General features: G+C 50.7%; 1 protein-coding gene across 1 annotated transcript in view; it reads left to right on the top strand.

Moving 5' to 3' along the window:
• The window catches only part of kif15 (kinesin family member 15), a 78077-nt gene that overhangs the window by 34484 nt on the left and 28629 nt on the right, over positions 1-14964 (top strand). The window contains exons 21-23 of the mRNA XM_072560391.1: positions 1411-1570; positions 2504-2589; positions 13023-13101. Of these exons, the coding sequence (XP_072416492.1) occupies positions 1411-1570; positions 2504-2589; positions 13023-13101 (325 nt within the window). The remainder of the gene's footprint in view (positions 1-1410; positions 1571-2503; positions 2590-13022; positions 13102-14964) is intronic.

The raw sequence follows: 14964 nt of genomic DNA, 5'->3' as shown, positions 1-14964 counted from the left end.
TGATCACACCATTCTCCTTGAACACCTGTCCACCAACATCCAGGATCTAATTCATCATTTCTGTTTGTAGCTGGGGAACTATTTGCAATGGCTCCCCTTTCTTCTTCCGCAAAGTTAGCTATGGTGTCCCTCAGGAGCTATCCTTGGCCACCTTTTATTCCTCATTTTTGTTGTTTCCCAGCAACGTCAAACAAATGCACATCTGATTCCAGATATGTATTAATAACATGTATGTCTATATCACCACCACCATCTCTCTTGATATTTCCATTGTCTCCAAGTTGTTGGACTGCTGGTCTGACATGCAGTACTTCCTCAATTTAAATATTGACAAGGTTGAAACCATGTTTTCAGTACCTGCCACAAACTCCGCTCTCAAGCTTTCAATTCAGTCCCTCTCAGTGGCTGAGACTGAACTAGCGTGTTTGCAACTTTAGTGACATTAGTCCCTGTTGTGAGTTTACATGTCCATCGCTCAAACAACCTGTTTCTACCTTTGTAACATCAGTTGATTTCATCCATGCCTCACTGCAGGAACTGCTGAAACTCTGTAGTTTATCTCTCGACTTTACTATTCCAATCCCAGACTTCCATTTTCTATTTTTCTATATTCATGAGGTCATCTAAAACTTATTTGTCCTAATTTGCACCAAGTCGCCCATAAACGCTTTTCTTGCTGACCTGCAATGGCTCCTGATTAATGGATGCTTCAATTTTAAAATTCTTCTCTTTGGTTACAGGTTCCTCTCTTTCCGCACCCTCCACTAAACATGTCCAACCATACAGTGCTCATGAACTGCATGATTTTAATTGCTTCCTACTAGTGGCAATGTCTTCAACTGTCAAAGCCCTAAACTCTGATATTCCCTCGAACACCTCAGCTGATCTATCTTTCTTTCATCTTTAAAGTTGCTGCATAAAAACTAATTCTTTAACCTCGCTTTTGATCATTCTGCCCTAATAACCCCTTATGTAGTTCAATGACTAAGGAACCTATAGAATGTGATGCCTTTATTAGATTAAAAGGAGCTATATAAATACAGTTGTTAATGAGATGAAACTATCTGGTTTTTTGGTTGTATGTTACCATGTGGAAGGTAAAATTCCCAGTTCAGTGATTTATAATAGCTTGCAAGTCTGTGAGGATCTTAACTATGCACTTGATGGAGCAGCGTAGAATTGCCTGATAGCAACTTCTGGATTTCCACATTTAACTGCACAATGGATTCCAGATAATTGTAAATTTCAAAGGAGTAATGCCTAAGTGCTGACAGTTTTATCATCATTACTGGTGCAAAATACGTGCCATTGGAGTTGAACTGAAAAGCTTTCTTTTGTAATCTTTACTGGTTTGGTAATTGTACAAAATAAATAAGGTTCTTATGTCATAAACACTTCTTTTGGTATTAGGCTGGAACATGAGAAAATTCTGGAAGAGAAGAGGTCTCTCCAAGACACTTATGATAACCTACAGGAAGTTATGGAGTTTAAGGCATATGAAACTGATCATCTGCAGGAGAATCTAGAACAGATGAAGGTAGAAAATGGAGAGTTACGAACTGAAATTTGTGTAAGTAAAGGAGACACTTAAATGTATGTAAATGATGTGTACAAGGAATGATTGTAGTTATCCTAATTTTGGCTTGTGTGTGGTGGGAGGAGGAAATTCAATCACTAGGCTCATTTGACAAAAGCATTCATGTGACAAGGACCAAAGTTTTCCTTAACAGTTAGTTGTTGACCATGACACCTGAAGTCAGGAGCTTTTGAGAACAAAGGAAAGGTACTTTCTAATTAAGTGATACACTAAATTTAATGTTTCATTATTTTAGTATTGCAATCTCTGTTTTATTGGAGGGAATCTTAAATTTTAAGCTTTGAATTGGAACAGCTTAACATTCCTTCTGACATGTGTCTTAAAGAAGAGTTTAGCCACTGATGATAATGATCTTCCCTCAATTATTGTCCAAATTTTCCAATTGTCTTGTGAAGAATCCAAAAGTAGTTTCAAATAAGTATGATTTTCAGCATAGAACTTAGTTAGCATTGGGTGAGACTATTCAGTTTTATTTTTGACATTATTTAAGAACTCTAGGTTTGTACTGGAACTAATGTATATAATTGCATTGAGAAAAGTAGTTTGGTTTTGTAGTACATGATTTAGTTAAAAATTATTGTGTTTCTCTAGTTTGATTGAGTGGTAGCCTTGAATATATGGAAAGCAAAAGGTGAATCTTACTTGATTAATAGCAACTGCTATGGGAAATGGTTATTGATTTCTCCCCTGGTGCTATCAGCTAACCTGGTTGCTGTTGTTGTCAGCTATTCCCACTCAACATGCCCAACATGTAATGAATCTAAATCTAACTATCCATACCATCCATATACAATGTGTTTTAAAACTCCACTTCGAAATATATATGAATTGTTTCCTTTTACCTGATGCATATTGGAATTAATTTTGAATTTTCTCAACTTTTTTTGTCTTTTGCATTAAATGTAGTCTTTAATGGAGCATTTAGAGACAGAAAAAGAACGAACTCAAAAACTTGCTTCGCAACTTCAACAAGACATTGAAATCAACTCTAAGTAAGATACTTTTATACCTCAGTATACAGACTGCAAGCTATAAAGAAAAAACCTTTCTACTGGCAATTTGTTTTGTGTTTAATTGTTTTTTTTTAAATGTGCCCAAGGTGATGATGATTTTATTGTGATATGGGGGCCTGCACCAAACTGAAGAATCCAGTGCAGGATTGGTATGGTATCTGCAGATCTGGCAGATCGTTTTGTTGTCAGTATTCAGGGAGCTTCTGCAGCTGCAGTTGCAGTTTCCTTTGGGCACACTTGGTTATTGCAAATTTTACTAAAAGCGAGGTGATCTTTAATGCAGATATCTGTAAAACTTTTTTTTTTAAGGGTGTCTTTTAGTATTGTTTGTACTGACTGAAATAACACCATAGAGACAGTATCCTGTTGTTAAATCATCCTTTTTTTTTCCCTCACGTGGAGAGTCCTTGACAGTAATCCAGCTCTCTGAGCCAGCTCTGAATGAATAGAACCTCTGACATTCCTGTTTTTTTTTTATTTTATTAAACAGTTAACATTTACAGCTGTATACAAGAGACAGCAAAACCTGGCCCCAGACCCTAGACATTCCTGTTTATCCTTTTGTAATTCAATTTCCACCACCAGGAAGATAGGAAAACACCTGAGTGGCCAGTACAAGCACTGCCCTTCACATCAAAGGGCAACGCTGTGTGATCAGACACACTTGTTCTTTTTTTTTTCTTCTTTTTTTCATGGGGTGTGTGTGTGTGTGTGTGAGTGAGAGTGTGTGAAACATAAGGTGCATGAATCTTTATTCAATTTCCACCACTAGGAAGATAGGAAAACACTCGAGTGGCCAGTGACAAGCACTGCCCTTCACATCAAAGGGCAATGCTGTGTGATCAAAACAGTGAAGGGGAGGGTAGGGACTAAATCAAAATAGAGTTGGACGGGGAAATAATACACTCCATTCCCTGCGGCGCCCACCTCTCTCTGAACGACTCCAGGGTGTTGGTGGACATCGCGTGCTCCTTCTCCAAGGACACCCGGGCTCTAACGTAACCCCGGAAGAAGGGCAGGCAGTCGGCCCTAACGACCCCCTCCACAGCCCGCTGCCTGGACCTGTTGATGGCCAGTTTGGCCAGGCCCAGGAGCAGACCCACGAGGAGGTCCTCGGACCTGCCCTCCCTCCTCCGTACCGGGTGCCCGAAGATCAGGAGCGTGGGACTGAAGTGCAACCAAAAGCAGAGGAGAAGGTTTTTGAGAAAATCAAAAAGGGAGTGCAAACGCCCACACCCAATATATACATGGTCCACGGACTCCACAGTGCCACAGAACAAGCAGTTGGGCTGGGAGTCCGTGAACCACCGCAATCTGCGGTTGCAGGGGACTGCTGCGTGCAGCACCCTCCACCCCAGATCCCCGAGAGAAAGGGGGAGGACTCCCGCGTAGAGAGCCCTCCACTGGGGATCTCCACCGCCCGGTGGCAAATGGGCACGCCAAGGCATGTCCGGACGGTGGATGAGGGAGAAGAGGTGGACGGTGTGCAGCAGCAGTCGATACAGGGCCTTCCTTTTAATATCCTTTAAGGGGACAAAATTAAAATTCCGAAGGCGGCTCAGGTTGTGGGGCACAGGCTCCCGCGGGAAGTACGGGACCTTGGGGCCAATGTGAAATTCCGTCCGGGCCGGGGTGAGCGCGGACGGGATCCCACCGCACACCTGAGCGTCCTCCAACTGGTGCATTACGTCGGGTCCGAGCACCGCCGTTTTAAGGTGTCGGATGGCAGTGGCCACGTACCGGGCGTCTACCGCTGCCCTGCTAGCTATGTCCTGCGGCAGCATCCAGCCCAGGCCCCCGGCACCCAGAACGTCCCCGACCCTGGTCGCCCTCGCTGCCACGGCCCTCCCCTCCGACAGCCACTCGAACCCGCGAGTACGGAGGTGCGGATTCCTGAGCAACGGCTCCCTGACGACAGCCGCTACTCCAGCCGGAGGGTAGGCGCGACGCGATTCGACCATGTTCCAGACAGTGATCAGGTCCTGGTAAAAGACAGGCAGCGTCTGGAGGGCGACCTCCAAACCGTCACGGTCGACGAACAAGAGCTGCGTGTCATAGTTGAGGTTACGCACCTGGCGGAAAAAATACGTCGCCAGGGCACACCACCTAGGAGGAGGCTCGACGTAAAGGTATCGCCGCAAGGTCTGAAGGCGGAACGTCGCAACCTGGGTGCGGACGCACACCAGCGACTGACCGCCCTCCTCAATAGGGAGACTCAGAACCTGTGCGGCGACCCAGTGCATCTTTTTGTCCCAGAAGAAGTCGACCAACGTTCTCTGGATGTCAGCGACAAAGCCAGGAGGAGGGACTAAAGTGACCAGCCGGTACCACAGCATGGCGGCCACCAGCTCTCGACTCCTGTAAGATAGCACTCGGAGCAGTCCTGTGCAGCGGCCTAGGCGAGCAGAGACTTAGGCATCCAGCTCCTGCCAGTTGGCTGGCCAGGATTCCTCAGCCGGGCTGAGGTAGACCCCCAGGTAGAGGGGATGGGTGGTACTCCAGCTGAACCCCCGTAACTCCTCCGGCAGAGAGTCCACCCGCCACGGACCGACCAGTAGTCCGGAACACTTGGCCTAGTTGATCCTGGCGGAAGACGCCGCCGAGTACACGGCCTGGCACTCGTGCATCCTCCCCAGGTCAGCCGGGTCGGTGAAAGTGAGGAGCACGTAGTCGGCGTAGGCCGAGAGGACCACCCCCGTGCCCGCACCGCGCAGAACCAGCCCCGACAACCTCCTCCGCAAGAGGCGCAGGAAAAGCTCCACGCACAGGGAATACAGCTGGCCGGACAGGGGGCAGCCTTGAAGCGAAGGGGCGCCGTCAGGGACCCGTTAACTTTAACCAGACACTCTGCGGCGGCGTACAAAAGTCGGATCCGGGCGACGAACCGCGTCCCGAACCCGAATGCCCGCAGAGTCCCGAGTAGGTACTAGTGATCGACCCTGTCGAACGCCTTCTCCTGGTCGAGACAGGAAGGCGCTCGGCAGACCAGCCCGTCGACAGAAATGGATCAGGTCCCGGACCAGGTGGACGTTGTCGTGTATCCTCCGGCCCGGGACCGTGTAGGACTGGTCTGGGTGAATCATGTGGGCCAGCACGGAAGCCAGGCGAGAAGACAACACCCTGGCGAAGATTTTGTAATCCGTGCTGAGGAGGGAGACCGGACGTCAGTTCTTCAAAGAACGAAGGTCCCCCTTCTTCGGCAGCAGGACGATGACCGCCCTGCGCCAAGAAAGGGGCAGCTGTCCGGCATTTAGACACTCCCCCAGGACCTGTGCGTAGTCGTTCCCCAGGACGTCCCAGAATGCCCTGAAGAACTCCACAGTCAGCCCCTCCAGCCCCGGGGTTTTGCCCCTCGAGAGCTGGTCGAGGGCGCCGGTCAGCTCCTCTAAAGTGACGGGAGCGTCGAGCCTTCCGGCGTCCTCCGGGCTGAGCTGCGGCAGGTCCTCCCACAGAACTCTGCGAGCGTCCTCGCTGGACGGATCCGGAGAGAACAGAGCCGTGTAATAGTTTCGGACGTGGGCCCTGACGCCCTCCGGATCCGAGACGAGGGACCCGTCGTCGGCCAGCAGCACAAGGAGCTGCTGACGGGTGCCACGCCTTTTTTCCAGCGAGTAGAAGAAGGGGGAGCCGCGGTCCAGGTCCTGGAGGAGCTGGATCCGCGACCTCACGTACGCGCCCCGAGCCCCGACGAGCTGCAGGTCCCGGAGCGCGGCCTTCTTCTCTTCATACACCCCGCGCAGGGCCGGGTCCGCATCGGGCTGACTGAGGCGTGACTCCAGGTCGAGCATCTCCCTCTCCAACTCCACGATCCTGGATTTCCGCCTCTTGGTCGACCCCCTCGCGTACTCCTGACAGAAGACGCGGACGTGAGCCTTGCCCACGTCCCACCATAGCCTCAGGGAGGGGAAGCTTCCCCGCTTCCTTCTCCAGCCGGCCCAGAAACGACGAAACGAGTCCCGGAACCGCTCGTCCTCCAGCAGCAGGTTGTTAAAGTGCCAGTACGCGGAGCCGAGCCTGACGCCGAACGGAAGGAGTTCCGCCCACACCAGGTGATGGACCGTGCACGACACCTGCCGCGTGGAGGCCTTCGGAAAACAGGAGGCGTACGCCCGCGAAACGTACAGGCAGTCGATTCTGGACGCTCCGACCCCAGGCCTCACGAAGGTGAAGGCGATGGAGTCGGGATGGAGATTCCGCCAGACGTCCACCAGGTCGAAGGACTTGACCAAGTCCCCCAACCTCTTCCCCGACGCACAGCCAGTGCGGGCACCGCCGTGGTCCCTGCCCTCGAGGACGCAGTTAAAATCTCCCCCGAGGACGACCCACTGGTTCTCGTCGATGGAAGCGAGATGAGCGGACAGTTCTTCGAAGAAGCTCGCTTGCCTCGGCCCGGCCAGGGGAGCGTATACGTTCACCAAGTGAAGCACCACGCCCCCCAGCCGAACCGTCAGGTGAAGCAAACAGCCTGGCACCGGCTCCCTGACCCCCAAGATCTCCGGCTGAAAATGCAGGGCCAACAGGATCGCCAGATCTGCGGGTGAGGTGACTCATGTAGACCCCCCCTCGCCACTCCAGGAGCCAGGTGGCTTCGTCTCCCGGGGTAGTGTGGGTTTCTTGCAGGAAGCACACCGCATACCTCCCGTCCCGAAGGACCGAGGGGGTCTGGAATCTGCGCTGTGACTCCCTGCTGCCGTTGATGTTGAGGCTGGCTATAGTTGTCTCCATGTCGGAAGCGTTGTGCTACCACCACCAGTACAGTTAAAAACAAATACAATTACTGGGAGGACGAGGGAGGTGCACAGGAGTCCCTCGCCCTCACCAGGAGTGCCCCCAGGAAGTTCCTGACTCGCTTTCGCTCGTTGACGTCGAGCCCAGGCGCCTGGCGAGCAGCGTGGACCGACCAATAAACTTTCTCGAAGGAGCTCCAGCGGTCGAGCGCCAGTTGGGCTCTATCCCGGCGACCTCGAGTTTCCTCGACAAATTCCCAGAGTTCCCCAAGGGGGATGAGGGGGAGATCGGCGGGGGGCACCTGGGACTCAAAAATGTCACTACAGACAGAGTCCGCGTCGTCCCCGGTGTCCGCCACCGATCCCGAACCCTCCTCCGGGAGGTTGCTCTCGGTCGCCGACCCCTCCCCCACCGAGAGGATGGGGGCTGGCCCGGCGCCGCCAACCAGCCTCGAACCCCCGGCGACCCCACCCCCAGGGTCACCGGCGGTACCTTCCTCGGCGCACCCCGTCCCGGAACGCCCCGAGTTCGGGTTGTCGGGCGGCGGGGGCTCGGGGCCCCGCTCTCCTCCCGACACCGGGACGCCTGGCTCCTCGGGGAAAAGATCGTCCCCCAGGAAAAGGTCATTCCCCCAGGGCCAAGGCTCCCGGAAAAACAGTCTGGGAGGGAGGAGCGGGGATAACACCTACCTCCCCTCCGCCGCTCGGTGACCCAGTAAAGGGTCCTTTGTCGACGCCCGCACCGCGGCCCTCGTCGTTGTTATTGGGCAGGTCAGGCCGCGGTGCGGGATCATTGGGGGGTACCGTGGGCCCGTCCCCCGGAGAGGGGCAGCGCCGCCGGCGCGCTGCAGGACTGTCTCTCCTCTCCAAGGGCCAGCTCCTCCTCCCCAGAGAGACAGGGGGGGATTTAAGGGCCTTTTCCTCCCCGCCCGCCTTGGTGGTCATGGGGCCTGAGGCCCCTCCCCCCAGCCTTTCCCAGAATACGATTGGCTGGGGCAAGGCAGGGGGCGAGGCCAGAGTGGGGAGGGTCAGCTGTGTCACTTCCTGCCCCGCCCCTGGTTTATCAGGTGATGGTGTGCGGGGCAGGGGCCCAGTTCCCTCTCCGGGGCCCGGAGACACGGTCGCTGCGGGAGGTTGGGCAGCGGTGGTCCCCCCCAGGTTAGTGCCAGGGTGTGGCTGGGTGGGGCGGGGCTCGGGCTCGGGCTCAGGGTCCCCCGGGCCAGGTGTTGCAGTGCCCGGGGCGGGCGTCGCAGCCCCAGGGGTTTCTCCATCGGGGCGGGGGGTAGATGTGGGGTCAGTGGGGTCAGGGTCGGGTACGGGTTCGGGGGTTTGGGGGTCAGGGTTCCCGCGCCGGGGCGACGATGGCACGGCCGGAAGGGCATTGTCGTGCCGGGGCGGGGCAGGTCGTGGGCTGGGTGTCGGGGATGGGGATAGGGTGGTCTCCCCGTGGGCGGGCCTGACGCGTCGCGCCTTCCTGAGCGCCTTCCGGCCGGCTGGACGCTCACCCCCCTCCCTGCCGGAGGCTGGAGGATCGGAAGCCTCCGGCTCAGGCTCCGGTGTCGGGGCCTGTGGTGTTGCCTGTGGGGGAGGGGGAGTGGGCACGGCGGCACCACCGTCAGCCGTTGGCGACGGCTGGGCGGCCTTCTGGGTGGGCAGTTTTTTCTGATGTGCCCCACCTCGCGGCACAGGTGGCACCGCACGCCGTCCGCCGTCCAGAAGGCGCGGTAGGCCGCGCCCTCGTGGAGGAGAGTAAACGAGCCCTCCGTGACCTCCTCCCGGGCCAGGCAAATAAACACCTGGCGTCGGAAGGAGTAGATGTGCCGGAGGGCGGGGTCCTTCAGACCGAGCAGGAGCGGTTGGATCCCTGACCGGATCTCCCCCAAGGTGGTGAGGTGGGGGAGAAGGAGCTCGCTGGCAATGAAGGGCGGGACGTTGGAGATCACGACCCTCTGGGCCGTAACCTCCAGAGGGTCGACGGGCAAATGTGTCCCGCCCACAGCGAGCCCCCTCTCCACGGCCAGGTGGACCGCCTGCTCGGTCCTCAGGAAAAATACGGCCTTCCCGTACATCCGGGCCGCAGCGACTATGGCCAGTGGGCCGACCACACTAGCCATGGCCTTGCTGCAGGCCTCGATGGTCATGTTCGGGTGGGGATAGGCCTTGACCCCCAGGCGTTTAGTAAGGTGCCTGAAGGGGGTGTGGTTTGCAGCCGGGGCTGGGCCAGCCGAGCCTAAGGCAGCGGCTACCCCGGCGTAGGTGCGGCTGGGCCCCGCGACCTTCGGGCTCGCCATCCTCTGCTGCCGGGTGTTCTGGGGATTTGCCCAAGGCCAGTCACCCAAGGTGAGTCCCAAGCAGTGACGGTGGAGACCTGCCCCAGGTGACAATGGTGGTGGAGGCAGGCCTCAGGCGAGTCCCAGGTAGGCCCTCGGTCGCTGTGGTGTGGGGCAGACCTGTTGGGGAGGGTCCCCAAGGCAAGTCCCAGGTAGCCCCAAAATTGAGTCCCAGGCAGCGGTGGTGGAGGCAGGCCTCAGGCAACAGCAGTGGTGGAAAGTAGGCCTCCGGCAAGTCCTGGGCAGGCCCTCGGTCGCAGCAGTGTGGGGGGCAGGCCTGTTGGGGAGGGTCCCCAAGGCAAGTCCCCGGCAGCGGTGGCGGAAGGCAGGCCTCTGGCAAGTCCCGGGCAGTTCCTCCAGTCACAGCAGTGGTGGGGGGGGCCGGCCTGTTGGGGAGGATCCCCAAGGAAAGTCCCAGGCAGCCCCAAAATCGAGCCCAAGGCAGCAGCGGTGGAGGTGGGCCTCAGGCAACAGCAGCAGTGGTGGTGGAGGTCCTGGGGAGGGGCCCCAAGGCGAATCCCAGGCAGCGCTGGTGGAGGCAGGCCTCGGGCAGCAGCAGCAGTGGAGGCAGGCCTCTCCTCAGGCCACAGCAGCAGCAGCAGTGGTGGAGGTCCTGGGGCGGTGCCCCAAGGCAAGTCCCAGGCAGCAGCAGTGAGGCAGGCCCCAAGCAGCAACAGGGAGAGTCCTTGCACGTACACAGAGTCACAGTCACAGAAATGGTCCAATTCTCAAAAGGGAAAACACCTGAGTGGCCAGTGACAAGCACTGCCCCCTTCACATCAAAGGGCAATGCTGTGTGATCAAAACAGTGAAGGGGAGGGTAGGGACTAAATCAAAATAGAGTTGGACGGGGAAATAATACACTCCATTCCCTGCGGCGCCCACCTCTCTCTGAACGACTCCAGGGTGTTGGTGGACATCGCGTGCTTCTTCTCCAGAGACACCCGGGCTCTAACGTAACCGCAGAAGAGGGGCAGGCAGTCGGCCCTAACGACCCCCTCCACGGCCCGCTGCCTGGACCTGTTGATGGCCAGTTTGGCCAGGCCCAGGAGCAGACCCACGAGGAGGTCTTTGGACCTGCCCTCGCTCCTCCGTACCGGGTGCCCGAAGATCAGGAGTGTGGGACTGAAGTGCAGCCAAAACATTCCTGTTTATTTATTTTTTTTTCTCTTTTTTTTTTCTTTTTCTTTTTTTTCCTTTTTTTTCTTCTCTTTCTCAAAAGGGAAAACACCCGAGTGGCCAGTGACAAGCAGTGGCCCTTCAAACCACAGGGCAATGCTATGTGATGCCCTTTTTATATTTTTTTTTCTTTAACCCCCACACTACCGCCTAAGTGCGGTAGTGCTTATTTTTATTCCCCAGCACCCATGGTGTGTGTGTGTGCCGGTGTAAAACACAGTGAAGGACACAAAGTGCACGAATCTTTATTCAATTTCCACCACCAGGAAGATATGAAAAACACCCAAGTGGCCAGTGACAAGCACTGCCCTTCAAACCAAAGGGCAATGCTGTGTGATCAAACATTCCTGTTTATCTTTTTCTCTTTTTTTTCTTATTTTTGTGTGTGCACACAGAGTCACAGCCCCACACTGATCCAATTCTCCACACAATGGGGGAAAAACACCCGAGTGGTCAGTGACAAGCAGTGGCCTTTCACATCAAAGGGCGGGGCCAAAGTTTTTTTTTCCCCTTTTTTTTTTCTTTTTATCGCCTAAGTGCGGTAGTGCTTATTTTTTCCCCAGCACCCATGGTGTGTGTGCGCAGGTGTGAGACACAGTGAAAGGACACAAAGTGCACGAATCTTTATTCAATTTCCACCACCAGGAAGATATGAAAAACACCCAAGTGGCCAGTGACAAGCACTGCCCTTCAAACCAAAGGGCAATGCTGTGTGATCAAACATTCCTGTTTATTTTTTTTAAATTTTTATTCCCCAGCACCCATGGTGTGTGTGTGTGCAGGTGTAAAACACAGTGAAAGACACAAAGTGCACAAATCTTTATTCAATTTCCACCACCAGGAAGATCGGAAAAAACACCCGAGTGGCCAGTGACAAGCACTGCCCTTCAAACCAAAGGGCAATGCTGTGTGATCAAACATTCCTGTTTATTTTTTTTTTTTTCGTAAGTGACAAGCAGTGCCCTTCACATCAAAACAATCCCCTTTATTTTTTTTTTTATTTTTTTATTTTTTTTAGTGAAAAGACACAAAGTGCACGAATCTTTATTCAATTTCCACCACCAGGAAGATAGGAAAAACACCCGAGTGGCCAGTGACAAGCACTGCCCTTCAAACCACAGGGCAATGCTGTGTGATCAAACATTCCTGTTTATATCTGTCAGCCAAAGCTCTGTGATTAGACCACATTAAGAGTCTCAATAAGGAAACTCATTCTGAGGTTCACCTGGCTGACCTTGTTATAATCACTAAACTGACAGCGTTAATTATTTGTCCTGATGCAGTTCCCCACTGCAGATCTGTTTGAGAATTCTGTAAGAGAACTTCTAATTTTATTTCTTTATTTTTCTACTTTATACCTAACATTTTGTTACTAGGTATCTTTGTACCTAGGATAGCACTAGGAATGACAACTTTGCACACTATTCACACTACTCCTGTATCCTGGTACTTGAATACACAAAACACTAAAACTTAATTTTAATCCTTATTGACCTGTAAATTGAACTTTCTGGATTGTAATCTTAAATCTTTTGAGCCCTGCATGATAGAAAACCTTGTGGTTTATGATTTTGTCCTGCTTCTGAATTTTCACAATGGACCCCTGGTATCTTTTAGTGTTCCAGAGCTTTGTGCTTAGAACAGATCCAGGATTCTGTACCATCCACGTGTCTAAAACAGCATGGCATTAAGCATGCATTTCTCTATTTAAAACAAGGTTGATGTGAATGTGAGCCACAAAGAATGCAGGTAGTTGCTTAGCTTGTGTAATTGTTTGCTTTGTTCTTAGTCCATGTATTCTTCAATCATGTAATTCACATTTTCTGGTGCTGCCTCCTCTTTCTATTGGGTTGTAGAAAATTGGAGAAGAGCAAAGATTTGATACTTTCAGTATGCATTTGCATTTGCATTTATGTATTCTGACAACTTATTAACTTTAAGCGACATTTATCAAACTTTGATAACATACTGAGGTACAGATACGTACTTAATACATTTCTAGTGGGTACTTGTATAGGCCAAATCGTGCTGGAGAAGGCATTTTAACTGGGTTATTAAAAGTTATATTAAATATTTTGCTTCTTTCAATAAAGGTATTATTGTTTTGACAATAGCTGTTCTGAACTGTGACTTTGTTTATTTTTCATTAATTCACATTAATGTATCTTTTATGCAGAGAGCTTTTAAAGGCTTTAGATGAAAACGATCTGCTGAAACACCAGTTATCTGGTCTGATATTGAAGACTGAACAACAGGTAAATATGATTCTAAGGAAATCTGAATAGAAACTGAGCATATCCTTTTTGAAATTTTATCAGTCTCTTTCACTTTTGTGCAGGGTCCAATATCCTAGATTTCCTACTGTACTTTTGTGTAACTTCAACTTCTGTTTTTGGCTTTATTGCTTCTATATTTCCAGCATCCTTTCTACCATCTCGACTGCGACCATGGCTGAGTTCTATTAACTAGCATAAATTGGAAATTAAACCTGCAATCTTTCTACAGTATTCAGATTCCTACTAGTTAAATTACAGGGAAGCAATCTTCCTATTGTGGCATTTAACTGGCTGGGGGAAAATACAGGTTTTGAGCATAAACGGACACAGTTCTTGGTCAAAGATGGTCGTTGTCAAATAGAAACAAATTGAGAAAAGCAGAGACCACTTTCCCAGCCATTTCATTCAATTGACAAGATTTGCAATCCAAGAATAAAAGGACATCCAGACAACCAGGGTTGTTTAAATAATTATTGAAAAGCCTTCTAGCTGATATGGCTATCTGGCATTAGAAAATATCTAAAGACACAATTAGCTGATTCTCGGGAACTTTTTGGACTGAATCCAAAAAAAGTACTGCAACATGCCATCTGAGTGTTTTTTTTAACAAGGATTGTTTTTCAACTCGTTATTGGTGATTGTTGCTTCCTGATATACCCTAATGTATGTCCAGTAAATTGTAATAGAGTAGCTCAGAAATTAACTCTTGGATTTTTCTAAAGTTGCCCTTCTGTCCTAACCTCAGCCATAGATTTATAGTAATTACAAATTTCTTGAGATATTTGTTTGTCCCACTTATATGCACCCTTTCCTGGAGGGTATTTTTGGGTACATCTGCAGTTCTGTGCTTTGTGCTTCGCCTAAAGTTTCATTTGGTTGTATTCCTTCTTTCCCAGGTTCTCTCTCTTGACTTCTGCTCAAATTTTAAGAGTGAGGGAAACCTGAACTGAAAGCTCATTTTCAGTTTTCTGAAAAATCTGGGTTTTAAAAAAATAAAATGTTGATAAATTCCCAAGAGGAAGCACTTTGCTTTCCTATTAGTCTGACAAGTTTAGCCAGTGAACATTGCAAACTTGATTTCAGCTTACTTTTGTTATCCAAGCCAGGGTTTCAGCAGGGTCTTTGAAAAATTTATTTTCGTGGACCATTTAGCATGTTCTGTTGGTGTGAAGGTTTTTGTACAATTATTGGACAATGTCATCTATATTTGTTGACGCGACATCAAATAAAAGATTTAACAAATAAGAATCCAGAAGTGGAATCCATATGTTTTCTCTGTTAAAATAAAAATCCATTTAAGTCATTTACTTTTGCACTTAAAGGTGATTTATTCTCATACATGTAATCCTCCTTATGAGACCATAGGCATGTCAATATAACATGAGCGTTTGTGCTGTAATTGGTACAAGACTGTTTATTTGTGTTGCAACACTAGGGGGAGCATTTGCTGTATATGTGCAAAATCAGTAAATATCTCCTGTGATTATCATTTGCAACTAGACAAACATCCAAAATTAAGAATTCGTACTCAATCTGAAATCTGATTTAGGGAGCAAATTAAAACAGTAATATGTTAGGATTGATTGTTCCCCACAATGTTCAGCTAATTTGTCAGTTAGTATTAGATTACTTAGTGTGGAAACAGGCCCTTCGGCCCAACAAGTCCACACCGACCCGCCGAAGCGCAACCCACCCAGACCCATTCCCCTACGTTTACCTCTGCCCCTAACACTACAGGCAGTTTTATCATGGCCAATTCGCCTAACCTGCACATTTTTGGACTGTGGGAGGAAACCGGAACACCCGGAGGAAACCCACGCAGACACTGGGAGAATGTGCAAA

The sequence above is a fragment of the Chiloscyllium punctatum genome, chromosome 41 (assembly GCF_047496795.1).
Source record: "Chiloscyllium punctatum isolate Juve2018m chromosome 41, sChiPun1.3, whole genome shotgun sequence".
NCBI classification, from domain to species: domain Eukaryota; kingdom Metazoa; phylum Chordata; class Chondrichthyes; order Orectolobiformes; family Hemiscylliidae; genus Chiloscyllium; species Chiloscyllium punctatum.
Note: the sequence above shows the minus strand (reverse complement) of the source record. Positions and strands in the feature narration are given on the sequence as shown.